The following is a 27978-nucleotide window of genomic DNA, read 5'->3' as shown; positions in this document are numbered from 1 at the left end:
ATTATCGCACGGTGATTGGGCACCCTTGGCATCCTGCTCACGTGGTTCTCTGTATTGGCGCCGATTTTCTGGCGCCAAAGCTCTTGTGTCCCGTACTTGGTCGTGCGTGTCTGGACAAGCATAGGTGGGGAGGATGTTCGTGCTCAAAAGAGGTAAGCTCCCGAGTGACCTGTACACAGCCCTGCTCTAGGTCCCTAGAACCCGGCAAGTGCTCATACCGGGTTTGCGCAGCAGGCAAGCTGTGCTGCACTCACGCTGGCGTGTGATCGGACCATTCAGATGCCCTTTGAGCAAAGCGCAATGGTGGCAGGTGTAGATTATTTTGGCCTACACCCTACTTCTTTTTCCCCTCGCATGAGATGTCTTACATTCATTTTTGTTTGTTTCTATGTTTAAGACAGCCGTAAGGAGCCCGTACATTTCGATAAGATCACGTCGAGGATTCACAAGCTCTGCTATGGACTCAACATGGACTTCGTTGACCCGGTAAGTCTTTTTATTTCCTGAGGTTTAGCTTTCGCGTTGTGCTGTCTGCGTTCTAAAATGAGATTCTGAAGGGGGTTTCAATCAGCTTGGTCACTAGAGCCACACTAGCGGGTGTGTTGCGGCGCCCGGAAGCGCACTGAGGTACGCGCGCGAGCGGGCGCGTTGTATCTTTGCAGAGACTCCCGCTCCGCCACCTGAAGAATGAAAGTTGAGAGCTCCGCTTCTGTGCAGATGTAGTAATTACATGCTTTTTCTTTCCTGAGGCGGTTTGGGTGCCTCAATCTCCTCTACCTGACCTTAATAAGAACCCTAGACCCTTTGTTTGCTGTTTTAAGGTGTAGTATGCAAACGGCGCCGGCATAGGATGAACTGTATGTGCCTGTGTGAATGGGAGTTTTGGTGCGTGCGCAGGGGCTTTCAATGGAGGGAGGAAAGAAACGCTAGCCCCGGCTAATTGGGGTGCGATTTCATAATTTTATTTTATTAATGTTCTACAGTTCAGTTCTAGTGGGCGTAGCAAGCACATGGTGAAACGCGAACTTTGGCTTAAGAAATGAGCAGTATCAATGTTGTAACAAATACTCCACGTGAACAAAACAAAAGCGAACTTGTAACACCTGCTACCAAAAAGCAGTACTGATCATTGCCAAGAGAAAGAAAAGAGGAAGGCACTGTCACTTACTTCAGAGGTGTTGTCTTGGTGTATTCGTTATTCACGTATTGTAATAGTTATCAATGTGAGGTACTTGCCTGTAAGAGATGATTACAGCTAGGTTTTCCTTTATTTTCTCTAGGTTAATGTGTTTCCTATATCTGTGTTGTGTTGCAGAATTGCATGATGTAAGCAAGCTGTTGCTGAATAACGTAGTCATGCTGTTTTATGTACAAATATTTTTCCACTTCCTTAAAATTTTTCCTGCAGTGCTCCATTGCTCAGAAGGTCATTAATGGATTGTACCCCGGTGTTACCACTGTCGAACTGGACAATCTGGCTGCCGAAACAGCCGCTACGATGACTACAAAACACCCAGACTATGCCATTTTGGCTGCCAGAATTGCAGTTTCTAACCTGCATAAGGAGACAAAGAAAGTATTCAGTGGTAAGAGCTCAGCTACTCTTCAGTTTGATAGTCAACGACGTTTAACAGAAATTCAACACAACTCTGATTCCAGCTACAAAGCAAAAAGTGGTTTCTTATTTGCTTACGAGTCAGATAAATTAAGTTCCGACTTTATCAAACAAGTACCGTGGTATGGAACACATGTGAAGAATAAAATGATTGAAAGAAGTGCCATAAAGGCGTGCTTTCTTTTGAGGTTTCCATGGCCACCTATGAAAGATTGTGCGCCTTCAAAAATGAAGATTTTTAAGATCTTCGTGTGTTGTCATGCTGTTCTTTCTATTCCTAATGTAAGGCTTGTGTGTCCACCCGTGGATATAGACATTTTCATGACTTCCGGAGCAGCCAGTTATTTTGTGATGTGGGGAGAGCCTGGGGGAGGTTCATCAGCTGTTCCCTGTCCGGTTACAGCCCAATGTCCAATATGACGGTACCCTTTGGCCACTTTTTGAGAGAGTTTGTAGGCCTTGATTAAACATATTTATTTCACACTAGTGCATAGTAGAACAGATAGGAATCTTTTTCTGTAGCTAGTTTCCTGTGTGTGGGTGTTCCTTTTCTCACCGGATAGCATATGGAGAAATGTGGTGCACAAGTACAATTTTGGAATGTTCCAGAGGTTATTGAAGACCTCTACAACATGGTCAACGAGCGCACAAGGCTGAGATCACCTATGATCAGTGACAGTGTCTATAAGATCGTCATGGACAATGCTGAAGTGAGTGTGAGCTCCTGTACCTAACCTGCGCAGGCTCTACTTCCCTCTATTTCGGTTCTCTAACAAGTTTCTCTGCATTGGCCGCAGGTTTTTAATTCTGCTATCATATATGACCGAGATTTCAGCTACAACTACTTCGGGTTCAAGGTGAGTTAAGTGGCTCATTTTTTCGCATTGGCTCATCTTCCGCATAGCAGTTAGAGGTGCAAATTAGTCTTAACTGTCACTGAACCATTCTGGTTGAAAAATGCGGCATTTATGGTGCTTCATTGCCAGTATACCCTCACATTGTAACGCGATAGCATTAGACTTCCCGTTCGATGCGAACCCTAGCAGCTGTGGGACAATAATTCCCCATTGGTTGAAAAGGACTGTGACGTCACAACCCTCGTAGCGAATCATGTTTGGTGTATTCACGTCAGAGGTCACAGGGTCGTTTGTGAGGTCTGACATTGCACCAGAAGTTCAAAGGGACATACAAGGAATTAAATTAATTAATTGCACGATTAAATAAATTGGTTAATTAGTGGGCAGTGGGGATTGAACCTGCGTCTCCTGTGTCCTGAAGCGAGCGCTCTACCTCTAGGCCACAAATGCACATGCATTCATCTGCGATAAAGGGAGACAATGGAGTTGGCAAAGCACTCTATGTCACAAGATATGATAGATGTGAAGAGGTTCTGAAACCCCATGCATGAAGCCCATAGCCTCCATTCATTGTCCAGCATGGAGTGTGCAAAAATATAATACAGAGTCGGACAATGAATGGTTGCTAAGGGTTTCAGGCAGAGGAACTCTGACATGATTTCGCATTCAAACTTCATTGGGGTTTCCAGTGCATTCTCAAAGTTTTTCTTTGCTGAAGTTCCCGAATAACATGAATTGGTATGGATCCCGGCTATGGCGTCCACATTGCGATGGAGTAAACCACAATTTATTACGTGCTCAAAACTAAAGAAACTAAAAAAAAAACAATTTTAATGTTTTACAATGACCACATTCTATTTCATCCCAGCTTACTTTTATGACGAAATTGAATTGTAGATTTGTCATGTGCCTTTTTGATTCCTGAAGGAAGGAAATGTTTTAAAGGGACCTAACACTGAATTTTAAGGATCCAATTTTTTTAAGGATCCACAGTACACAAAGCAGATGTTTGTGTACTGTGCGGCACCATGCACCCCAAGCACTCACGCTTAGCCATGCATGCCATAGCCATGTCTGGGGAAAAGGAGATCCTGGTGGTTTAGCCAACGCCGAGCTTTAGGATCTTTAAGGCCCCTCGTTGAAAACAACACACCACTTATTCTTGTGCACAAAACTTGAAGCTGGGACAAAAAAAAAATATTTTTGTTTCATTTTACAATGAACAATGAGTGTTGGTTTTGGGTGAAGGTGCACTTATTGATTTGTCACGTGTTTTTAGGCTTTAGGTCAGTAAAATCAGCAAAGGAGGTCAGTAAAGGAGTCTTCCTAAAGAAACGAGGAAAAAAACAAACTCACTTTTGTGACTGCGGAACAGTTTACTGCTTGGCTTACGTAGTACCAAGCACTGATGTAACTCACCTCCTTATGGTTCAAAGGGTTTCGCAAATGTTTTTCTGGAACTGCCTTATGCAATTTTTTTGCTTTGATGCAGATTGTGGTCAGCCATTGAATACTACTGAACTGTTTATCTTGGCACACATGTATTGCTTCCTGCTGATAAATCTATACACATTTGCGCTGTATTTGTTCATGCTTGATATACTGTTTTGGCTTTATGAAAAAGTTTTTAATATATTAGCACATGGATGACTTGTACTTTAAGAAGTTTTCTTGATGGTCTTGTGCAATTTTGACAGACACTGGAACGGTCATACCTGCTGAAAATAAACGGGAAAGGTTGGTAGATTTTTTTCTTCGATAGCACATAGTGTTTGTGGGTGCCACTGATTCAAAGTGCTGTTAGTAACATGAATTTATTGAAGGTTTGACCTTTCAGCAAAAGTTGCTCCAAGTGTATGTGCCTCATTTCCATATTTACTCGTGTGATTTGCACACTTGCACTCTTTTAAAAAAAAAATTAAGGTTTCACAAAAGGGGTGTGAAAATTATGCGAATATTTTGTGAATATGTTTTTATAAACTACAAAGGTCATAATGTGCAATACATACTTTATATTGCTGCCTATATGTCAACCTTGCACCCCTCGCTGGCAGAAAAAGAAAAAAAATTGACTCCAAATATAAGACTCACCCCTTTCCCTCCTGCCCCATGTTATGTAGTTCCCCGCAGGATGGCATGATGGCGCATACTCAGCTCAAAGCAGTAAACGTACAGCAATACGATCGAAAAGCCAACGGTGGGAAGCAAATGGAGATAAAAAACCTCGTGTGCAGCCCGGCTAGTCAAGGCTAGGGGCAAACTGAATAGCAAACGATCCGGTAGTTTCGGATTCTGGTGTGTCCTGGAGGTTTGCGGAAGCTTGCTTTCGCAGCTGTTTGTCCGGGAAAGCGACTGCCGGCGCAAGTGAGCTGGGTACACAGCGCACAATTCGTCCCCTCGCCACTCGCACCTTTTGCAGCCGTGCATGGCGATGCGGCCATGCCGATCTTCCCAAGCATGCCTTGCACGCACTCGTGTGCATGGTGGTGGTTTGTACAGCAGGGAGCGTAGAATATGCGAGTAAAGTTTTTTTATGTATATAAAACCGAGTAATAAATTAGGAGTTCGCAAGTTACACGAGTAAACATGGTTTACTTCAGCTTTGCTGCAAGTTTCTAAGTGAAGCCTTATAGTGGCGCAGAGTACTTTCTTGCTGTTCTGCGTGCATGCTAGCCAGTGGTGAATGTGATGATCAATGTAATTATGCTGATATAGATAAACCAAGAAGTGGCTCATGCTGTTGAAGACAATAGCCGTAGTGCAGTCATGTATATTTGTGCCGTAGTATTAATGTTCACAACACTTCACAAGCAACTGGCCCATAACGGCTTGTATTGCTGACTCCCCTTTGTAAGTCTGCTACAAGTCCAGTTGTTTTGACTTTATTTGGCAGTGGTTGAACGTCCACAGCACATGCTCATGCGAGTATCTGTTGGAATCCATGGTGAAGATGTGGAAGCTGCTCTTAATACGTACAACCTCATGTCTGAGAAGTGGTTCACCCATGCATCTCCAACACTGTTCAACTCTGGAACTCCACGACCACAACTTTCAAGGTATGGTGCGACCGTGAGGCTGCATTGAAGGAACTGTGGAAATGTTCTCGTCCTGTGTGCTTCTCTTTTTTTTTTGTCCAGTCATTTGCGCAGTTTTTAGGTTTACAGAATGGCATGCCAACTGGCTCCTCAATGCACTTTTCTGTGGAAATATGGGTCACCATTTTTAGTACTCTTTTATGACTGCTGCAATAGGGACTCTATTGCTACATTTCTTTTAAAACTTGGCACACGTGTGTGCTGCCATCAACGTGCATTTGAGTTGACATCGCTGCCCAGCACTGTGCCCAAGGACGAGCTCTTGAGTGGTGTGGTGGCCAATTTTGGAGTAGATGGCGGACCAAGTTCTGTGCTATTGAGTTGTAAGAACCAGTCACTTTAACGCCATCAACACATGCAGCAAAAATGAGCAGATCCTACACTTGAGTTGGGCCGCCGCGGTGGCTCAGTGGTTATACCGCTCGGCTGCTGATTTGAAAGACACGGGTTCGATCCCGGCCGCAGCGGTCGAATATCGATGGAGGCGAAATTCTAGAGGCCCGTGTACTGTGTGATGTCACTGCACATTAAAGAACCCCAAGTGGTCGAAATTTCCATAGCCATTTCCATTTCCATAGGTAGGTCACTCGTTATGGGACGGGGACCAGCTCGGCTACTTCCATTTCCTTTCTAGCCTCTTCTGTATAGACCATAGAAATTTTCGGGAATTCCTTTACAGCAACATGCGTACATAGGGGATTGTGTGACTAAACAACTGGGAGTGGTTGGAAGCAAGTAATGGAAGAGTTACTGCCAGTATAGCTGCAAGAAATACAAGGACACAGCACTCGAAGCCTGAACGAACCTGAATGGGCCAGGGTTCTGTATCCAAGGCTAGGCAACAAATTAAAGGGAAACATCAAGCCAAATTTCTTCCCGGGACTCTAGTCATGCCGCCAAGATAACAGCATTTTCCCTTCATCTCTGCACATTTTCCATAGAAAGCACATTTAGAACAGCGGTCTTTAGCGAAACGAAAATTTCCTTTTTCCCTCAGTGGCTTGATTTTCCCACGATTCGGCAACACTGCCTTGATCGCTCCTTTCTCTCCAGCCACCTAATCCTGTAATTGCAAGGCACGACCAGCAGGATAGAGAGGGGGGTCGTTTCTCTTGTGTGAACTTGTTGGCGTCATCTCTATCGTCTTCAAGACTATATTCTGCCAAGGAATGACACTTGGTGTTCCGTCCATCAGCCTCCAGGAGACAAAGGCCAGTCTCCTTGCCTTTCCTGCTTATCCTTGGCTGCGGAGCCACAGAAAAAGTATAGATTTATGTTAGGCAGGGGTCCCAAATCGTCGGTTCACTATTTTATGAACCAATTTTTTATGACACCATGAGTTTAGACCACACATTAGGAGCACAGTCTACAGACAGCAGCAAGAAGAATGGAACGCAGAAACAAAACTTCACACAATAAAGCCAGAAAATAGAGAGGCATGCTACTGAAAGATGTGATATATTCAAACAAGTAGCACTTTGTAAGCTCAGGATAGGAACCCATTAACAGGAGACATCTTTTGAGCAACATGCTGGCACTTGCATTCAAGATGTGTTGGCCGGTTCTTTTATCCATGTCTTAAATACATGTCCATGATTAAAGGCAGAAAAGAGGTGCCGTTTTCTGGAGTTTCACGAAAATGCAATACCCAACCATCACACTTCTCTTTTGATGACCGAATGTATCTTCTGGATGGCATTTTTTATTTAATTATATATTAACACTATTTTTCACGACATGCCGTGAATCATATTCATACTCGTACTTTTATGCTGTGCACACCTCTGTTGCTTTTATTACATACACTTAGAATGCTCGACCCTTGTGTACCAGTAACCTCTATGGCTGGAGGCAGTCTTGTACCATAAGGATAAGGATTCATTGTCATCATTTTTAGCATTGTTTTCAGATAACTTGAAAACCCACTTAGTTAAGCTATTTTATACAGTCTAATGGGCTTCGAATTAATGAAGTTGTACTGTACCTCATAGTATGGAATGCCAGCTGCTTGTTGTAAACTCTGCTGCATATTGGTGCTTGAACTTGGAGAAGAAAGACAAAAGAATTGAAGAGTCTCTGACTCTGCTATGTTCTGGGCATGGGCACAGTTGTTTCCTGCTGCACATGAAAGAGGACAGCATTGAAGGCATATACGACACCCTGAAGCAGTGTGCACTTATCTCCAAGTCTGCTGGTGGCATAGGTGTCAATGTACACTGCATCCGAGCGTCAGGAACCTACATTGCTGGTGTAAGTATCCATTCTGTTCGTCTTTGACATATGTGATGCATGTGCCTCACTTGCAGTCTGCTGTGTTTTGCAGACAAATGGTACATCCAATGGGCTTGTGCCAATGCTGCGTGTCTACAACAACACAGCAAGATATGTTGACCAGGGAGGCAACAAGGTATGTAGACTGGTCTGTTTTCTTCATTAATGTTGTGGCTTTTTGTTTTTTTCTGTGAAGTGCACTGATAGCTATGTTTGTATATGCGCGCGACTCAAGCGGCAATGGGCACACCGTGCCAGGGCAATAGGCAAGTGGGGGTTAGGGGGAAAACTGTCACCAAATAGAGGGAAAAAGCAGAGAGGAGATGGCGTCTATGCAATAGCCGTGGGCTTTGAGGAACTGACAGGTGCCTTGTCACCGTCTTTTCATGGAAAAAGGGTGTCTGTGGGAGCTGGGCAAGGAGGACCCCAAGAGGAGAGGCTTCAGAGAGATGGGACGGGCTGAGAAGCAACAATGGGACTGGTGGCTTGATGAGAGGCCGTACCATGGAGGCACTGTTGCATGTACCGTACTTGTAAATAAATTCTGTAATCAGCTACCAACAAGTGATGGTAGAGAACACTAAACTTGACTGCCATTGTAGAACCAGGCTGTGCGTTTGGACGCAGGGTGTATTTGGCCTTGGGCATCGTGTGTACAGCTTGTTGCGTTACCGAGCATTACTACTCACAATCACTTTGTTTCTCTTCTTTCGCCTCTAACCTCACATGGTGTAGCAGGCCAGAGACTGCCGACCTCTCCACCCTTCCGAGCTTTCTCTCTTAATTCTTGGTTTGGATCTTGCGTTTGTGTAATAAGCTTGTCATTGATTATTTTTGATATCTGTAGCTGTACGTAAGAGATGTATTTATTTAATTGTTAATTTTTTAGAGGCCAGGAGCATTTGCCATTTACTTGGAGCCATGGCATGCAGACATCTTTGAGTTCCTTGAGCTGAAGAAAAACACAGGGAAAGAGGAGGCTCGAGCACGGGACTTGTTCTACGCCCTCTGGATTCCGGACCTTTTCATGAAGCGTGTGGAAGAAGATGGCACCTGGTCGCTCATGTGCCCACACGAGTGCCCCGGCCTGCACGATGTTCATGGCGAGGAGTTTGAAAAGCTGTACACACAGTGAGTACCTGGTCTCCTTTGGTGTATTCGTTAATGAAGATTACAAATCGCTGGCCTGAGATTTTTGTCTTTTTTTTTTTTTGTCCTCACTGGGAAAGTCCTCTTCAATCTCCTTTTCTCTCCATTATCTGAACTCTTTCCTTACTGTGCCATAGGTCATCGCATTCACATATGACTGATGTTTTGAACCTGCTGCCAAAAATTCAAGTCTGCACCCCTAGACAAGCTATGCCATTTAGTTTGCTTCTATGAAACAGATTCTTTGGTTTCATTTTTTTTTTTTTTTTTCTAATGCGAGGAGGCGACGTGAAAAATGAAACTGACCTGACGTAGACCGCCGGTCTGCGATCATGGATCATGGCATCCGGCGCGCTCCTCAAAGGCGAAAGGCTACACCATGCACTTTAGTTAGTTTTGATTTAGTCTCTCTTTATCTCTCTCTCTCTTTTTTCTAAGAGCAGCAGTGGTGAGTTAGGTAAAGATGTGGAATGATCGGATTTCAATTCTGATAGCAAGACTTCGTCTCGGAGGCCGAGGACATTAACACATGCTCGCACATATTTCGTTTAACTGTTTTTTGTCGTGCACTTGATTTGTAAATGATGAGGGAGGTTTTATTTGGTGCTTTAGAGTCCTCGCAGCATACTGCCAAGATATTTTAACAAATGCATCAGCAGAATTTTGATTACAATGACGTCGAGGAAGACCACGCCTCCTTTTCACCGATAGACCCCATTTGCTACCAACCGAAAAAAAAAAATGATGTTGATTTGTGTAGTTAGGTCAAATGCGAATTAGGTGCGCTAGATGTTTGGTTTTCACTTTGGTTCCGATGTTCAGATCCACGGATGGAAGTTGTTCGGATTGCGATAATGAGTTGATGTCCATATATACTCGTGCCTCATTGCGTAATATGGACACTTCGGTCCCTAAACAAAACTGTCCAATAAGCGAGTTTTTTGTAATAACGAATCGTGAAGAAAAACAAAAGGAAACAATTTGGAAAAAAAAAATTAAGATTACCGACTGCTTCTGTGCATAGTGGCGGGCAGTGGAGTGGAAATCGGTGCAGTGTACTGCATTTTTACTTGCTGATTTCATGCCTTCATAGAACCTTTCTTTTTGACAAGTTCGTCATTATGACTGTATGTAGGTCTGTAGGCCCGTACAGCCTTTGACTTGTACCTGTTATTAAGTTTATGATACCTTCCTCTGCCTCGTTAATTCTGTAGAACTCCTGTTTTCAGCAATATCCTTATTGATCAGGAATTCCGCATGTGAGATGCATCATGCACATGCACCGTTTAAGAAAGCTCGTTAGTAATGAGGACATCGTTTTACCACGAATTGTACAATGCGTAGAATGTACTGTGCTCGGGTGCTTTTCAGAAGACTGAAGTTATGTTTTCTGAAGAAAATTTTGAATAGCTGCTTGAAGAAAATGATCACTTCTTATTCTGCAGGCTTTACGCACATGCTCAATAATACAGTAGAATCCCGCTGTCAAGTTTTTCATGGGACTGCTAGGGGAGAAAAAACTTACCAGCCGGGAAATGTAGAAGCCGAATACAGTGCGTAAAAAAATTACACATCGTTATCTGCTACACTTTTTTAATTTCCTGCAAGTGCACCATGCGTCTCTGGAATTTGCAAGGATTTGTAGCTCTCATGATAGTTGAGAACATCCGGACAGCCCCGCGATGGCTCTCCACCTAGCTGAGCACCTGTCTGTGGAAGGGAGGCAGCAGCAACAAAGGAATGCATGCATAGGGCATGGGTGAAGTTGCACCTGATGTGCGTTTTGCGCTGTTTTCACTGTGGCCGTTTTAATTCTACACAGTTCTCGTCTATTGGAATATACAGACTGCTTCCGCAGGGGACAAGAAAGAAGCGCACGGCAAAAGCGAGCCTTGGAGCCAGCCTGTGTGTTCATATCGTACAGCACTGTGCGCGCGCGTTGTTTCTTGCGGCATGGTTTTGTTTTTGTGCCTTCAGTCGTTTGCGCTCGCATCACAGAAGCAATTGGACTGCACTAACAGCTGCAACAAAATTCACGGTGCCGATAATAAGGATGCGGGCGCCGCCATGTTGCTATTGACTCAAAGCCGCCTAATGCCATGGTAGTCGAGCGCCAATGGGGCTCAGAGCCCCACTTTAGCTACCATGCCGTCATCATGCCATGCGCTAAATGTTGGCGATCAAAACTTCGGCGGCGGTAAACCACCATCCGCAAGGTGACGCTCATGACATACCGTGCAAGAAAGCTGCTACGATTGTGATGTAACATTTGAGTTTGTAGTGCATGGATTCTATGGGAGCTACAGTGGGACTGGATCACGACCGCATAGCAGTGGAGAAAGCACAGCATCTGGACTCATAACGGCGGGATTCCAGTGTATTACAAGTAATGACAGACCCAAGCACAGTGAATAAGCCCAGCTGCTGGGAGGGTAGATGTGCAAACCTCTCACAGCTGTCCTCTTTCCTGAACTCCTGAGTAGCAAAATCATGTAACTTTTTGTATTTGGTGCTGCTTTTGTGATCAGTTTTTGGCGCCATGCTATGAAAGACTGCAGAGCCAGCCGCGCTGCCTTCTCTGCACACAGGTATGAGGCTGACAAGCGTTACCGGCGGCAGGTACGTGCACAGCATCTGTGGTCAGCCATCTTGGAGTCGCAGATCGAGACAGGCACACCGTACATGCTGTACAAGGACGCATGCAACCGCAAGTCCAACCAGAAGAACCTGGGAACCATCAAGTGCAGTAACCTCTGCACTGAGGTGGTTGAGTACACTTCTCCCGACGAGGTGCGTTTTGCAATGGTCATTCAGTCCTTATTTCAGTCCAAGGTGAACAAGCGGGCCAGTGTTTCGTCTTGAAGGTCGTGCGCAGACAAAGAGGAAGGCCGAAGGATGGAAGAAGGGTGAAACAAACACAGTGCTGTTTGCCTTGTCCTTCTTTCACCCTTCCTCCATCTGCGTTGTTCTCCTTTTTCAGCTTTGACTGGACTACAAAGGAAGCACTGCTATAGTGTGGCCTTTTCATTTTAAAGCGAAAGCATTACTACTCCCCTCTATATCTTCTTCGCCATGTGCGCGAGTTTGACCTTGAATTGAGGAGAAACCACATGACAGTTATGACGTCACTCAGCCGCCGCCACCGAAACCGAGCACTCGCCTCTGTTTCTATAGGCCGTCGTCATTTATTGTGTTCATCGGCGATGGCATTGACGACGTTCTAGATTCCGATAATTTTGAGGAGAGGATGGGCGCATAACTGGCTCCCTGGGCCAGTGGAGCCTCGATCCTCTTTGAGGTATGTGGCGGTGGTGGGAGAGACATGTGGGCTGCATACATTAGCGCTGACGAGGTTGTGGCAGACAGGCAGCACTGCAGCAATAGGCCGCAGCATTCATTAGGTGACCAACCTCTCACGATCAACCATTAATTTAACTGCCACCTGGCAAGGTGGGTGCGCTGCCTATTCAGTGTGCGGAACGCACTCGATGTTACAGACACCAAGTCACATCTATTTGCAAAACCACGGCTATTTCTTGTTTTGTTTTTAAGTGCTTTCTGTTACTTCGGTCTGAGCTGGGGCTACATTACTTGAAGGTTAGGATGTTCAGGCTTGCAGAGAGAACCAAGAGCTGCCACTTGTCACTTTAACCATCTCTTCAGGTGGCGCCAACTACCATAAAAACCGGAATATAGGTCGAACTTTTTTTCAAAAAACCATGGTGAAAAGTCGACCCCCGTCTTATATACCGGTCATTGGCGGAAAAAATACGGAAGCCTTGCAACAATGGGTGGCTGAAGTCAACAGCCTCCATCACCATCGCCATCAGTAGCAGTGCCGCCATTTTGCGTTTCAGTAGATGCAAAGCGGAAGCTAACGGCAATTTACCGTCGCCTTCAAGAAAAACACGATTGAGTACGAGGAAGCTCACGGGAACCTGGCGGCACAGCGCGAATTTGGAGTATCCGACAAGAGCATTCAGTACTGGCGCAGGCAGAAGCTGCGTAGTGTATCGAGAATAGGAAGGAAACGTTGCGCTGCGAGCAAGATCGCTGCCTGTGACTGCCGAATGCATCCGCGTGAAAGCGGCAGAGATCACGCGTGCCTCTAGACTCACGAGGGCGCAATTCAAAGGCTCGCCATCCTGGTTGCGGCGATTCATGAAGAGGAGGGCTTTGCTCTACGGCGCCGTACTTGCCTGTGCCAGAAACAAACACGCGGGCCGATTGGTGCGCGATATTGTTAAAAAATTTGCCGGGTGTACATACAAGCAGCATTTAAATGAAATTAAATACTGTCACCATTGTGCAACCTCTCGAGTCGCATTTGTTTCAAAGTAAGGATGTCTTTCGGTACTTTTCCCATTGAAAAAAGATCTTTTTCATTTTTAGAATTGGTTAGTTAGGGGGTCGACCTATATTCCGGTCCGACCTATAGTCCGGTTATTTGCCCTCTAAACATGTATTGATTCACTTATTTATTTGTTAGACCTGCTATTAGTATTTTAACTCAGTGCAGTAGAACAGGTTATCATTGTAGTACAGGCATATAGAGACAGTCTATAGTGTTGTGTACCTTGGTGGAAAGTGGAACAATGTGATTCTTTTGTAAAACCAGTCGGTTGCAAAGCTAAGCAAGATTTTTCTTTTGTGTGTGACTAATCCATGACTAAAACACATGCCACCAGTATCGGGTGTTTCACCTAAGATGTTCTGCAGTTTTTAAAAATAGGTTCTTTGAGTTAGAAGAGCACTTTTTTTGTCATAGAATTGTCAGCAGTGTAGTGCATCAGAATACAGCTTAGATGTGCTAACTAGTAGTAGGCAGGTTAACTAATATTGAGTAGTTAACTGTTTAACAATTACTGTTAGTCTCCAGAGGTGTGTGGCAAACCGTCACTAACATCTATATCGGTTTATAGAATTTCGAAAATGCAGTTACCCTTGGTGCTGTCGCCCAGCAAATTTTGGCTATTTTGACGAGTTATATGCACTGGAAGGGTTGCTTTGCCTGCATGGTTTGCGAAGGTGCATGTATTTTGGCTCAATGTAGGCAGAATTTGTTGGGCCACAGCGCCGAGGGTAACTGTATTTTCAAAATTCTGATATGGATATTACTTATGGTGAACTATACACCTCTGAGACTAACAACGATAGTCAAAAGTTATCTATTTGATAGTACCATATTTACGCGCATAATTTGCACACTTTTTATTCAGAAATTAGGGCTCCAAGAAGGGGGTGCGCAAATTATGCGGGGATTTCGCAAGCGCGATTTAAAAAACTCCACAAAGGTCATAACGCACAATATAGGTATAGTGTATGTTGCTGCATATACATCAGCACCCGGACCCGCACCCCACGCTGGCCGCCCCCCGAAAAAAAGTTCACTCTAAATGAAAGGCCGCGTCCCCCCTCCCTTTCCCCCCTTGCGGGATGGCATGAAGGTGCATGCACGAAGCTGAATAAGACGCTAAAACAGCGTCATCGCTTGCGGCCCAGCCAATTGTTCGGCTGTTCCGGATTCTGTAAGTTTGCTTTCGCAACTTCGTCCGGGATAGCAAGCGCGAATCAATAAATCAATTATCGCGCCACACAATTCTTTAACAGTACCGCGCGAGTGTCGACCAAACTGCTTGTCAGCGCCTTATCACAGCGCGGAGCTGCGAAGCCAGCGAGAATAGCCACGTGCGCACAAGTTTTCCGACACGATTGTCGTCTATGGGCAAACTTGTGGGCACGCTGTTATTCTCGCTGGCTTCGCCGTGATAAGGCGCTGACATGCAGTTTGAAACTTGCCGTATAGTTGTGATATCCCATCGCAAGACACGACCGAACAGCCGAACACAAGCCGTCAGAGCATCAGCCAAACAAACAGCGGTGTTGGCTCTTCTATCAGCTGCCGATCCTCCCCGGAAGCGCTGCTGGCCGTTCCGAGTGGCGGTGCCGCTGGTGCCGCCACGATTGTGACAGCGGCCCCTGACACCACCATGAACGCCCAGTGCACAAAAGATTCAAAAGGCCTTTCGAACAAACACGTGGAATAGCCGAATAATACTGGGTAGAGCCATAGGGTAGAGCCTGCGTGCGTGATGGTGGTCTAGCGCAGCGCGATGCGTAAAATATGCGAGTAAAAATTTTTTTTTGTAAACCCGGGTGATAAGTTAAGGGTGCACAAATTATGCGCGTAAATACGGCAGGTAACCAGCCTGCTAGTTAGCACATCTTAGCTATATTCTGATGCGCTACACTGTTGGCAATGCTATGCCGAAATAAAAGCGCTCTTCTAACTCAAAAAGCCTATATTTAAATATTTCAGAAAATATTTAGTGAAACACCCTGTATAAGGCTGTACAATGCTTTGTGACAAGGCAGTGGGAAAGTCTATCGGCTATTCGATATCCTTTACTGTTGGAAATTTCAGCTGTGGACAAACTGTGTGAGTTAACATGCCTGCAGTAGGTTAAGAATGGTCGAGGGAAATCAAAAGGAAATACCAGACTTTGGCTGTGCGTATGCTCATCTCTCTTTTGAGGAAACTGAAAAAAGTACATGTTGCACTTTATCCCCCCCTCCCCCTCCCTCAGGTGGCTGTGTGCAACTTAGCATCAATAGCCTTGAACCGGTTTGTTAAGGACGGCAGCTTTGACTTTCAGAAGTTGCGAGAGGTCAGCCAGGTGATCACTCGTAATCTCAACCGCATCATTGATGTGAACTTCTATCCAATCCCTGAGGTGAGTTTTTACTTTTTTTTATTCTTGCATTTAAAGGGTTTGCTGAAAGAATGTTGTGTTTATGACTTCAGTTGACCCTTTTTTTCTAAATTGGAAGTTCAAAAGATTTTTTTCATTTTTACTTGTTTCAAGATGCAGTCTGCAGGCAGTGCACTACTTGAGACTGTAGTGCCTCACTGTTTAAAGCATTCGTGGGCTTCAGTAAACCTTGATTCCATTTAATAATAGGTACCTTCTTTTTGACTGTTAAGCTACTTAGCACGTTGGCCTTCTTTGTAAGACGTGAAAAACAAGGAAATGCAACACTGCGTCTCCTTGTGTCTAACTACGGCAGTATTGTCTGTTAATGCATCAATTCCTTGTTACCGTAGTCAGTGTCAAGTTTAGCTGTAAATGAGACATATTTGTGTACAAGTACTGGTGGTCTAAATTGAGATTGATCTACTTTTTCACAGCACTACTTTGACTACCACTCCAATCCAGCAATGGCTAGCAAAAGTTGCTGCTGCTTCTGTTGTGGAACTGCCATGGCCTGTGGTGGGCCACAGCTGAGTTCAACTGCCTCTGGAGCATGGACTGCAAGCTGCTGGCAGTCCTGCTCCAGGAGATGCATAGCATCGGCCCTAATTTTCAGTGGTATTGTGCTTGCACAACAGCCAACATCACACTCACTTCCTTCTCCAACCTCACCCGGACCGTGGTTGAGTGTCTAACGGCCCTGTACTACCACGCTCAGTACGAGCTACACCTTGCGAGTGCTCGGGCGGGTGCTAGCACGGTGTGGTTCATGCTGAGCACGATAGTACATCCTCAAGGCCATGCTGCACTGCCAGACCCTCCTGCCACAGTTGCTTTTGGGACTGATGTGCAGAAGTGGTAGCTACCCAGCTGTGTCTTGGACATAGCATCCTCATGGTGGCATCCATGTATATGCATTGTCGTGCCACCAGATGGACCATTACCAGCGTGTACTTCACACGGATGCACCACCTGAATACACTGTACCCTGATAACACTGTTGTGTTCGCAAGCAACTTCAATAATGATAACGAAGACTCACTTTGACCTGATGCATACTTTACAGCAGAGACCTAGCATCCAACATTGCCTAGCACTAATTACCCACAAGCACCACAGATCCTCCCATTGTACCAGAACTGACAAACTGTTGTCCACCTTGCGCTCCCTGCGCAGTCGTGGAAAGCTACAGGACATCTGGTGGAGGTGCTGACCTACGGTCCTGCTATGCCCCCAAGATGGACCCTGGTGCACAGTCAATGCCCGTCGTGCTTCGCGAGCCTCGTGAACCACAGACTTTCGATAGACAACCGCTTGAAGATGTAAGAGACAAAACCGCTTACCTCCTGGTTGTACTTGCAAGTTTTTGTGGTGAAGTTCTGCAGGTTTTGCACGACAAGCTGACATCTGGGCATCTGGGGTTTTCTGGCACGTTCGCCGCATCCAAGACAAGTACTACTACCCCGACTATTTGCCGATACCGCATGTTATGTGAACACCTGCAGAGATTGTCAGCGAAGAAAGACTCCTCCCACCTGACCAGCAGTGTTCCCCAGCCCCATCGAACCCCTGTCATGGCCCTTCTAGCAGATCGACATGGATGTGCTTGGCCCTTTCCTGAAGTCAGCATTTGGAAACAAGTGGATTATTGTAGCGACCGATTTAGCTGATGCGCTACGCTGAGGCAAAAGCCCTGCCAAACGGCACGGAGGCCATGGCCACACTTGACGCCATGCTGCCCCATGTTACCAAAGAAGATAACATCAACGTCGCCGCCTATCTTCAGCGCACAGAAGAAGCCCGATGATTTGCCCAATTACGGATCAAAGACCAACAGTGCACAGACTGCCGACGCTCCAGCCGAAGCCAATGCCACACAGAATACAAGCCAGGTAATCTTGTATGGGTGCGGACGCCCATTCACCGCAGTGGGCTCAGTGAAAAGCCTCTGCGCCGCTACTGCAGCCCGTACAAGATCATTCGTCGACTTGTAGAACTGGACTGTGAAGTGGCCCTCAGTGGAGCAGCATCATCACGGTGGCGGCGCGGACACTCAGAAGTTGTACATGTGGTATGCCTAAAGCCTTATTTTGCGTGCTAAAACACTGTTTGCATTCTCAGTGTCTATTTTTGCCCAGATTGCTTTACATTGTAAAGCATTGGTTTGATGCTTGTTTAAAAGGAGGGTAATGTCACGATTTGTAATGTCTGTTTTTAATGTTTAACGCTGCTGGCACACGGCTTTATTGTTTTATTTGTGATGCAAGATGCGACCAGATTTATCTCGAAGGATCGCAGCCAGGCTGAAGTGATTCTACATTGTTCCAGTCTGTTGTGGTTATTTTGTATGCTGTATCTCAAAAGTTCGTTTTCAGCTTTAAATTGTGCGCGGCCGAGAGTGGCGGGCATTCTGTTCGACGACCACCAAGCATGCTCGTTGCTATGCCGCCACCGAGCCATTCAGTTTTTTGCAGTTGCAAGTCAGCCCAAATGAACGGTTTCGTTTGAAAGCCATTTCGCAGTCTTCCTGCTTGCTGGACTACAGTCACCACCACATGACACTATTTAATTAAGTTAATCTAAGTAAGCCACTACAAGCTCATTTTAATAGAGTGAAATTTCAGTCGAGTAAGCTAAGGTCCCCTGAAGTTCATTCAAATGGTATTTAATTTTTGATCACAGTGTATCAGGGATATTGCAGCAGGTGCCATCAATTAGTGTGATGTTTAAGCATTGAAAATGTACTGGTGAGCCATCTTTTCTATGATGATATATTTAAATGTATCTAAAGTATGGTGGGGGAGAGCTATTTGCTGTGGGCCTTTGACTGTAGTTGACACTCGCTTCACTGTTCCCGAAGAGTAGCACCTGAGATCGTGCCTGTTTAAGTTGGTGCGAACAATTTGTCTTTTGCAAGTTATAAATTTCTGCTACCATCTTCCTGTCCAGGCCGAGCGCTCCAACAAGAGGCATCGGCCCATTGGCATTGGTGTCCAGGGCCTTGCAGACTGCTTCATTTTGCTCCGCCTGCCATTTGACTCTGAGCCGGCAGTGCTACTCAACAAGCAGATTTTTGAGACCATCTACTATGGAGCTCTTGAAGCAAGCTGTGAGCTGGCCGAGAAGGATGGACCATATGAGACTTACAAGGGGTCACCAGTGTCTGAAGGGGTGTGTTTTCTCCCTTTTTTTCATTCGTTTTGTAAGTTGCACTATTCTTGACCATTTGTATAATCGTGCCATGCAAGGCAGCATGCTAAGTATTTGATTCCTTTGATGTAGGGGTTGCAATATTAACATACCGCAATTTCCGGACTATAGTCCACACCCGGTGTACAGTTCACAGGGGCAAATTTCGGCCTAAAATAAAAACTTTTTGCTACATAGTTCGCACCTGGTGTATAGACCACGGGGACAAATTTTGGCTGAAATAATTTTCTTAGATTGTCAGCTTATGCTTCAGTGAAGCAGCCCGGATTTTCTTTAGGTGTTTCAGGGAAGCAGCCATTATCTGTAGACTATTTTTTCATAGACGTCAAATTTTCTCTTGCTAGGTTCGACTTGACTGCTTGCATATGCTCGAAGGCTGCCAGGAAGGCTCTTCCTCATTTCATAGCTATTGCAACCGTTCTTCAAGAAGGACTACAATGCTCTGGTGTTATTCATTGAGGTTTTTCGCATGTACTCGCAAACCCAAGCACTGAAAAGCAGCCACTCTGAATACTGCCAGCAGCAGTTGCTCGTATATCGAAGCTAATTGAATATCGGGGTGGATTTCATTATGTGATTTAGCACAGCAAATTGTCGCAGCTGCAGTCAGGCTCCGTTTCGATTTTACTTCGACAGCCACGCTAAGCTTCTCGTATGACAAACAATCTTAAAAAATTCAGTCATGTATAGTCCATTCCCATAGAGTGGACCACGCGAAATTTCAGCTTTTAAACATGTATAGTCCGGAAAGTACTGCAAGTACAGTAATTTCAAAACTAGGTTATTTGAAGGTTTTGGGAGATATACTATGCAGAATCTACCGCATGGCTGGAGTACAGAGTGTATGCCTCTGAACAGATCAATTATCAACTATGGTTGTGGCCTCCAAGGTTCCTATGGTTGTGCATTGCTGCCCATTTCGGAGTAATGCTCCATTTCCATTTGTGGTTTGCATGCTTATGTGCCCTGTAGATTTGCTAGTTTCAGGTACTTCAGTCTTTTCCACTTTGTTGCGCTGGGTTTCCTTACTTCCTCTACAGTGGGAATACTTATGTGCGCATATTTTTTCTTCTTCTTGCAAGCTTTAGACAACATGAGTGGACACAGTACAGAAAACGCAGCAGTACATAGCATTCACACTGTGCTTACAGCCAGGCCTAAAGGTGTGCCTAGTATTAGGCAGCTGAGCAGTCCAAGAGCCTGGAAACAGAGCACTTCGAACAGCACTTCCTTCACTGAACCCTTCGTATCACCAATATGCAGACACTAGGGAGCTTTCTTACAAGGGAGATATGTGCATGTTTGGATGATGTTAAAACCGAAATTTGCTGAGTGACGATGAAAGTGCCCACTGCAAGTCGTCTGCCTGAGCTCTTCCTGCAGCAGCAGTTAATTTTAAACATTGACCAATGTTTTGCTCTCGATTTTTCTGTTCTCCTTCCTCTAAGAGAACTTCAATTGGTTCTGCTGTGCATTGTGTTGCACGAGTTATTAGTAGGGGTTTGTTATTACAAAAATGCAAAAAGGGAGGGAAAGATGTTGCCAACCGCAGCAGTTGCTATCTAATAACTTGAGCACCAGAGCTGCGGCCAGCAGAAATAAAGGGACAGGGAGAAGATATCAAGAAGTATGGAGGAGAGTGATAGCAAGAAAGGATAGGGGAGAGCTTGATACAATGATTACAAATATATAAAAGAGGTAAATACACAAGTTATTTAGCAGTTTTACAAACACTGTGGTTGTCTAAATTACGATGTCTGATGAAAATCTTACTGTCCAGATCCTTCAATATGACATGTGGAATGTCACCCCAACCGACCTGTGGGACTGGGCAGCACTGAAGGAAAGGATTGCAAAGTAAGTGTAGTATTCCAAACCTTTCCTGTCGCCCTATTGCCTTGTCAGCATGTGTATATTTCAGTGTGCCTGGTGGTGTAACCCTCTCATGTGTTTTAGGCATGGTATCAGGAACAGCCTGCTGCTTGCGCCCATGCCCACTGCTTCCACAGCACAGATTTTGGGGAACAATGAGTCCATAGAGGCTTACACAAGTAACATCTACACGAGGCGTGTCCTGTCTGGAGAGTTTCAGGTGTGTTGTTTTTTTTTTTAACATTTTGCGCATGATGGTGTTTTTAAGGGTTGTGAATACATAACTTACTGTAGCCTCTCTATACGAGAACTGCTTTTGTGGCCTGTGCACAAAAAATTGTTCCTGTGCTGAGGAACAAAGATGTGCAAACACCATATTGTTACCATATTTTCTGATGTACCACATATGGCCTGTAACCTGGAAAGCAGTTGTGATGCATGCCCTTTGAAGAGGTGTTAGCAACACATCTTATGTGAGAGGTCTGCAATAATAAGTCTATAGCATTCATTTAACTCTTTAGGCTTTAATAAATTCTGCCCTGCATTTCTTTCGCAGTTGTTCACTGGAGTATTAAATTTCCGATTAAACTTAAAGGGTCACAGAAAGGGGTGTTTGAGCTTGGCTTTAAAATGCTTGCACTATGTAGAGTACAGGCCACCGAGCGTCCATGCCGCATACGAGACCTCAGAGGCGAGCCGAAAATTTACAATGCATTTTTAGAAATTTCCACTTTCACACCTTGCGGCGACGCACGGTGCCAGGCTTTCGTGTGAAACCTGGCATACTACGTCACATCGTGCAAGTGACGTCAGCAGCCGGGTGTTCTCATTGGTTCACAGCGCCAAATTCTTTGAGACATCATGCACTACCACGGCCAAGGCCACTCCGCTTGTGCCATAGCCAGGGGAGGTAAGGGATGGGCGCCGCTGTTTTGACGTGCGAGAGGAGAGGGAAAGACGCGGAAGTACAAATTTTGTCTGCATATCACTCAGCTTCCACAAACCGCATTAAAAAAAATTCTTGCTGGTGGATTATTATGAAGTGGCATCCTTTACATCTCAGACATATCGCAACTTTATCGAGAGCTCCTTTCTGGGGCCCCTTAATTGTACGGATTCGAAGTAGAGGTTAATGCAGGCGAGGTCTACAAGTTGGCTGCCTGCTTTGTTCTCTCCAACAACATGTTAAAAATATACATATATATTTTGAGCGTGTCATGCATGTAGAATAATGAAGTCAATGACTTGGTATGCGCAGGTTGTCAATCACCATCTCCTCAAAGACCTGACGGACAGGGGATTGTGGAATGAATCGCTGAAAAATGACCTAATTGCCAACAACGGCTCTGTTCAGGTTTGTATGCACCTTCTGTGCACCATACACTTGAATGCCGTATTTAAACAAATATGCCAAGAGTTTTCTTTTTTTTTTTTTCTTAGTTCATCGGTTTCATTACACATCTCACACTTTCGAAACCAAGGTATGAGTAGCCTAGCCAGGGTATATCAAACGCAGATATTTCGAATTATTGGATGTATCAAGCACACAGGCGCTATTTTCTGCACATTAGTATAGGAAAGTCATGTGGTATATCCAACTTTGATTTCGCCGACCAGTCGGTATGTCGAACTGCACGCCGCATCCCTGTGAGTGGCGCTTTGCTTAACGGAACTGTTAGATGACTTTCTGCGTATGGAGACAGGCTGGCTGAAGGGGCCTTGGACACCTGCTGGCAGCGCTAGCATTGTGAAACCGTGTGACGACATGGAGTAATCTTGAGGGTATCTAGTACTAGTTTTCCAAGCCACGGCACTGTCATGTGGTGAAGCCAACCTACCTAAAGCATAGCGGTGGCTCTTACCTCGCGTTAATCTGCTCAAAGCATCGTGGAAACTAAGTGTACCTTAATATTAATGACCGATTACTCTGTTTATAGTGCAGTGTTAACAGGATTAGGCAATCTTAATATAGGCAGTGGCTAGTTCCGAAGCACCATCTGCTGCAGCCTCGATGAGAAGCAGGTTAGGCCTAACAGCGCCTACCGAGTGGTGTGCTCCCAGCATGCTGGCAGGTGGCACATCATGGCAAGAAGCGCTTCACTACTGTAGGTGCAGTGTTTTGCTTCTGGGTTGCAGATAATGATATATCACTGAATTATCGATATATCGAACTGTTTCCCGGTCCCTTTGAGTTCAATATAACCAAGGTCGCCGTACGATGCAATTTTTTTGTCCTTAAGTTCAAAAAGAAAGAATGCATGACCATGCTTTACCGAGCAAAAAGTCAGTGATGCCTGCAGTTCTCATACATTTGAAATTTGCATGGTCTTAACGCAGTAACTTCGACCTTTCCATCCTCATTTTGACTGTGTTCTATTTAGGTCATCTTAAAATGCGTGCCCATGAAACCACTTTCATCCAGAGTTCACAACACATAGTACACATGCATTCTCTTGGTTGGCACACCCGTCGTGATTTCAATTGCTGCTACTGGGCCCCTTCCACTCATTAGTAATGTCACAGGTCATTCTCAAATGCCAGAGTTACGAGTTGATCAATCAGAAGTTGACTTAACGCCGTTTAGGTGATGATGAGAGGAGGAAATGACACAAATTTTTGTGCATTGTGCTTGTCTCGGACACCTGTACAGAACCTGGACATCCCTGATGACCTGAAGGCACTTTACCGCACTGTGTGGGAAATACCACAAAAGAATGTGCTGAAAATGGCTGCTGACCGGGGAGCATTCATTGACCAAAGCCAGTCGCTGAATGTGCACATTGCCCAGCCCAACTATGCCAAGCTCACAAGCATGCATTTCTACGGTTGGAAATTGGTGAGTAGGTGGTAACTTCTGTGCTGTATTGCAGCACAAATTCGTACGATTCCTGTTACTCTCCACTAACGACAGACTTACGATTACAGTAAACATGAAGGTGGCAATTTGCATTTACTCATTTGTACTTGTACCCGCCACGGTGGCTTTGGCGTTTGGGTGCTGGCCCCAAAGTCAGAGGCTTGATCCGGTTTGCTGCGGCTATTTTGATGGAGGCAAAATATAAAAACACCCGTGTGCTGGTCTAAATTAATCTGGAGGCGTCCGCTATGGCTTCCCTCATAGCCCACGTGTCACTTTGGAACATTAATTTCTTCTTACATAAAAGGTAGGAGACTGAAGGCATGATTCATCGCTCATCTGTACATTTAGAAAAACTGCATTTGAAGGAAAATTGCAGCTTGCAGCCATAGTATTTATGTGCTGCTGTCCTGAAGTAGCTATGCCTTTACAGGTTAAGATATGACTGCAATTCGTGGGATCCATTTGTGATAACTTTTTAGCTGCTTCTAGCCGTAGAGCATATATGTCGGACGCACTGCAAGTTATTTTCACCATTTCTGTCACTGCCACAACACCAAGCGCTCAGTCATGTTGCACAGTGTCTACTCGTCAATGTGTAGAGTTTGATCTTTCTAAAGTGCCTCTCTTATATTTTTCAGGGTCTGAAGACTGGTATGTACTACTTAAGAACAAAGCCAGCAGCCAATGCTATCCAGTTTACAGTTGACAAAACTGCACTCAAAAAGAAGCAGTTGGACGGCATTGCATGCTCACTGAAGAATAAGGATGACTGCCTCATGTGTAGTGCATGATTCAGGTAGCAGTGCTAAGGCTGTGCATTTTTGCCCTCAATCACACACTCTTCCTGTTCCATAGAGGCATTTCCCAAGAAACACATTTTTTTTAGTTGCATTCAGCACTTCATGCATTGTGATGTTGCCCATACACGTTTGTAACGATTTCATTTATCATTTAGTAAGGTCTTTCTTTGTGTATTTCAGTCAAATGTTTGTTCCAACAATGTACCGTTGTCCCTTTTTTTATCTTAGGATTTCAAGGTACTTGTACATTTGTTCCTTTGCAGTGCCTTTGCTAAGGCGGTTGGCAGGTTAAAGAACGAAGCCATTGTCTTTACAACACTTGCTTTTCTGAGGTTAGCCTTGTTTTCCTTGTGTATGCACCCATATCTCAACTTCTGCATTTCTGTCTCATTTGACACTTGGCGATATACATCATGGTTGACAACTGCCCATTTTACAAGGCAGGCAAGTGGCACGATATTAAAGCCTAGTATTTGTGCCAGATTCTGTGATTTTAGTTTTTACATCGCTTATGCACCAACCTCTGCAGGAGAGAGTTTTCAGCTAGTACAGATGGTGCATACAGTGATGCCCAAACAAGATGCACTGTGCGGGTCTTGCTGCAACACTGTCAACTTATCACTGCCTGCATGTGTTGTAGCTGTGCAGAAAGCTTCTTGCACCTGCCGCTTAAAACACCACCACCACCAAAACTTCTTGTGTTTTATTAATATCCAGGGTTTTAAGTTGTCTGTTCTTGGCTGTTTTGTACTGTAGTGTGCTCAGCATTTTCATCTTTGACGTTCTTCATGTGAACAGTAAAAATATTTTGCACACCACTGTAGGAGGAATGTTTATTTACATAGTTGACATGATTCCATGGAGTTCTTGCATTGTTGATGCAAACTTCTGCAAAAGAACAGGTGCATGTAGTGTACGTTTTGAAACTTGACCATCTGCCATGTAAATTATACCTGGAATTCTGGAACTGTAAGTTCAATAGTATGGCGAGTCTGGTTGCTGGCAGAGTCTTCCACTGTTAGTTGCAGCATGATGAATGGAGAGTTCAAGTTCTTGCACAGGTCGGACATGGCTGCGACGCCTATTTTCCATTCAACATTTACCAGCTGAAATTGCACACAGAATGAGCCAATGGTGCTGACAATCGTTGCAGGCTTGTTTGTGGTTTACCTTTCCAAAGGACCAACTTGTTTTTCAACCTGGGGGAGATGCAAAGAAATGACCAGACTGTAAGGACTCGTCGTAATTTCAGTTCAGACCCAGCAGCATTTGCCAGACATTGGAGATTTTAACCAAAAATCCTTTTTCCGCACGAGAAACAGGCACTTCAGCAATGAGAAAGCTATTGATGAACATTTATGTGACGATGCAAAGCTTTACTACTGGGGACAGTGTAGTGGATAACATGCATAAATTTAGACTAACTGGTTCTTTAACATGCATTGAAATTGGTATGCAAGAGAGCTGCACTTCATCCCCCCAAGAAATTCAACCGCCATAGGCTAACTATCTAAATGCCATGCCACTACAGTGGGTGTGGAGAACCTGCAGTTGATGTAATTTTAACTCTTCTCAGCAAAGCTTGCCTACAGCAGTTTTAAGCCAGGACAACACAGTAAGCCTCAAACCTGTGCTACTACATTTCTGCTCATGGAGGGAAACCCCCGGACACAAAATAAAAGTGGTAGCTTCTGGAGCCGGTCTATGCTTACTTCAAAAATTCACACCGTGAATTCGTAAACTTCCTATTGTGCTTCTGAAGTCAGCACCATTCTTAAGGCATTTGAAAAAAAAAGCCGGCCAGCAATGCTGGCAAGGACTGTGTGCAAAAGAAAGTAACAAAATCAGTTGTGCAGCAAGTAGGAGGAAAAAGTGGTAAAACCTGAATTTCACGGGTGCTTTACCAACCAAGCTACAGTGGCAGTGGTCCAATCTGTTTTCGGAGGTATTTGCGTTGCATGTAACCTACTAATCTTCAGAGTTCATCAGCACCACCCTCATCCATAGCAGTGGACACAGCATGTGAGTGTTGCGTGGGACATGAATGAATGAAGAGTGCGATAACCCTCTTGTGCTACCTATGACGTGCTGCCAGAACCGAGGCCCTCGTTAAGCTATTAAGCAGACAAGGGAAAGGAAATGCGCTTGTTATGACATAGGTATGAAGGAAGCCAACAGTCTCGTAGAACAAATGAATGCCTCTGATCCTCGGGGGGGGGGGGGGGGGGGGGGGGAAGTTTTATTACAACTAGTCATGTCTTGTTGATAGTATTTGGCATCTGCTGTGGAGTCTAGAGTAGCTCCGAATTCGGTTGCGCATTAAATGTCTGGCTGTTATCGATGGACGATTTAAAACTCGCGTGTCTAATACAAATAACTGCTAGCACCTTTGTATGAACAATACCGCATTTCTATACATGGCAATATGCGAGGGACAAACTCATGTGTTGGGGGGGGGGGGGGGGGGGGGGGTTCAAAACTGCACCAGGAGGAATACATACTCGAGATTACTATTGCTATGGAGAGGTCGGAAATGAAATAACCGTACGTTTGAAGTCGCCACCGACTGCAAGAGGATCATGACTTCAGAGTCCAAGCGCAGATCTTCCAACAAGGAAGTAGCAGCAGCTTCTCGTAGGTATCTCAGCGCCCTTTTCGTATGAAAAAGGAGAAACATGTCAGTGAAAATGCTGCGAATTTTTCTGAACTTCACTTACGATACCAAACACTTGGACGCTTGGTATGCAGCTTGCAGGTCTTCAGGAAGTGCGCCACATGACTTCGCTTTCTGCAAAAACATTTCTTTGAGACTGTTCTGACCGCACGCATATTCCATATTACCTCTTCAATAGTGAGCGCAGAATCTGGACGCAAACACGACCGTATCTGCAAAACAAAAAAAAAAAAATTTCAAGCCGGGGGAAGGCCACAGAGACTATTGCAGTCTTACCAGCGCTTTCTGAACGTCGACTGGGTACCTTTTGATCACTTCAGCTGCAGCCGAAATACCTGTGTAAAAACACCGCTGAACCGAATACAAGCACGGGTAACGTACGAAACCCTGCCCAAGCACAAATCGCGGGACAAATCACGCCCACCGCTCGACCTTCTCAGGACGGCCCTAAATAAATTGGATGGGTCCTCTAATCTCTTTTGTGCTCATAGGCTACTCGCATTTTTATCACAGAGAAATAATATTTGCCTTACCTTTTGCAGCTTGAGCCATACTTTCCGCAGTGAAAACTTTTGAACGCTCAAACGAAAGCTATGGCATCTGACGCGAAGCCATCTGACGTAAGTACAGCATGGAGGCTGCCATGACACTTGCTCTGTGTGGACAAATAGCTGTGGACAGATGTGTAGACAAATGAAAATATGCTCGAAGACGCTCTTCGGAGATGACGCAACCTTCATTATAGTTATTTTACTCCGTAATAAAATTATTTCTGCGTTGTTCATAGTAATCGGTGGTAATGTATGGCAGAAATGCAGCTGAT

At 44.9% G+C, this 27978-nt stretch overlaps 1 protein-coding gene and 1 pseudogene across 3 annotated transcripts; one reads left to right on the top strand and one right to left on the bottom strand.

Moving 5' to 3' along the window:
- RnrL (Ribonucleoside diphosphate reductase large subunit) lies at positions 1-25302 on the top strand. Of its 2 annotated transcripts, none has more exons than XM_077662849.1 (18): positions 1-152; positions 398-486; positions 1409-1586; positions 2225-2325; positions 2413-2472; positions 4170-4209; positions 5366-5528; positions 7676-7817; positions 7891-7974; positions 8728-8969; positions 11576-11777; positions 15575-15721; positions 18689-18910; positions 20730-20806; positions 20906-21041; positions 22080-22175; positions 23472-23657; positions 24320-25302. In XM_077662849.1, exons 1-18 carry the CDS (start codon positions 134-136, stop codon positions 24470-24472), a joined length of 2337 nt encoding a protein of 778 aa, XP_077518975.1. In that variant the 5' UTR covers positions 1-133; the 3' UTR covers positions 24473-25302. The 2 variants fall into 2 exon arrangements, with proteins under 2 accessions (XP_077518975.1, XP_077518976.1); XM_077662850.1 differs by lacking the exon at positions 1-152 and adding an exon at positions 286-310.
- Positions 25301-27842, bottom strand: LOC144128996 (uncharacterized; annotated as a pseudogene). Its single transcript, XR_013313846.1, has 7 exons — positions 27689-27842; positions 27432-27490; positions 27323-27367; positions 27199-27269; positions 27030-27132; positions 25435-25680; positions 25301-25369 (listed from the first exon to the last, which is right to left on the bottom strand). The product of XR_013313846.1 is annotated as an uncharacterized LOC144128996 (transcript).
- Positions 27843-27978: the final 136 nt, after the last annotated feature.

The sequence above is a fragment of the Amblyomma americanum genome, chromosome 4 (genome assembly GCF_052857255.1).
Source record: "Amblyomma americanum isolate KBUSLIRL-KWMA chromosome 4, ASM5285725v1, whole genome shotgun sequence".
Taxonomy (NCBI): Eukaryota; Metazoa; Arthropoda; class Arachnida; order Ixodida; family Ixodidae; genus Amblyomma; species Amblyomma americanum.
The sequence above is the reverse complement of the archived record's forward strand: the minus strand, read 5'-3'. Positions and strand labels throughout refer to the sequence as shown.

Excerpts from the sequence above, each read along its gene's own strand:
- RnrL (XM_077662849.1), top strand. Across the intron at positions 2,473-4,169 it reads ACAACTACTTCGGGTTCAAG|ACACTGGAACGGTCATACCT; the intron begins GTGAGTTAAGTG and ends CAATTTTGACAG. Across the intron at positions 20,807-20,905 it reads CTGAAGGAAAGGATTGCAAA|GCATGGTATCAGGAACAGCC; the intron begins GTAAGTGTAGTA and ends CATGTGTTTTAG.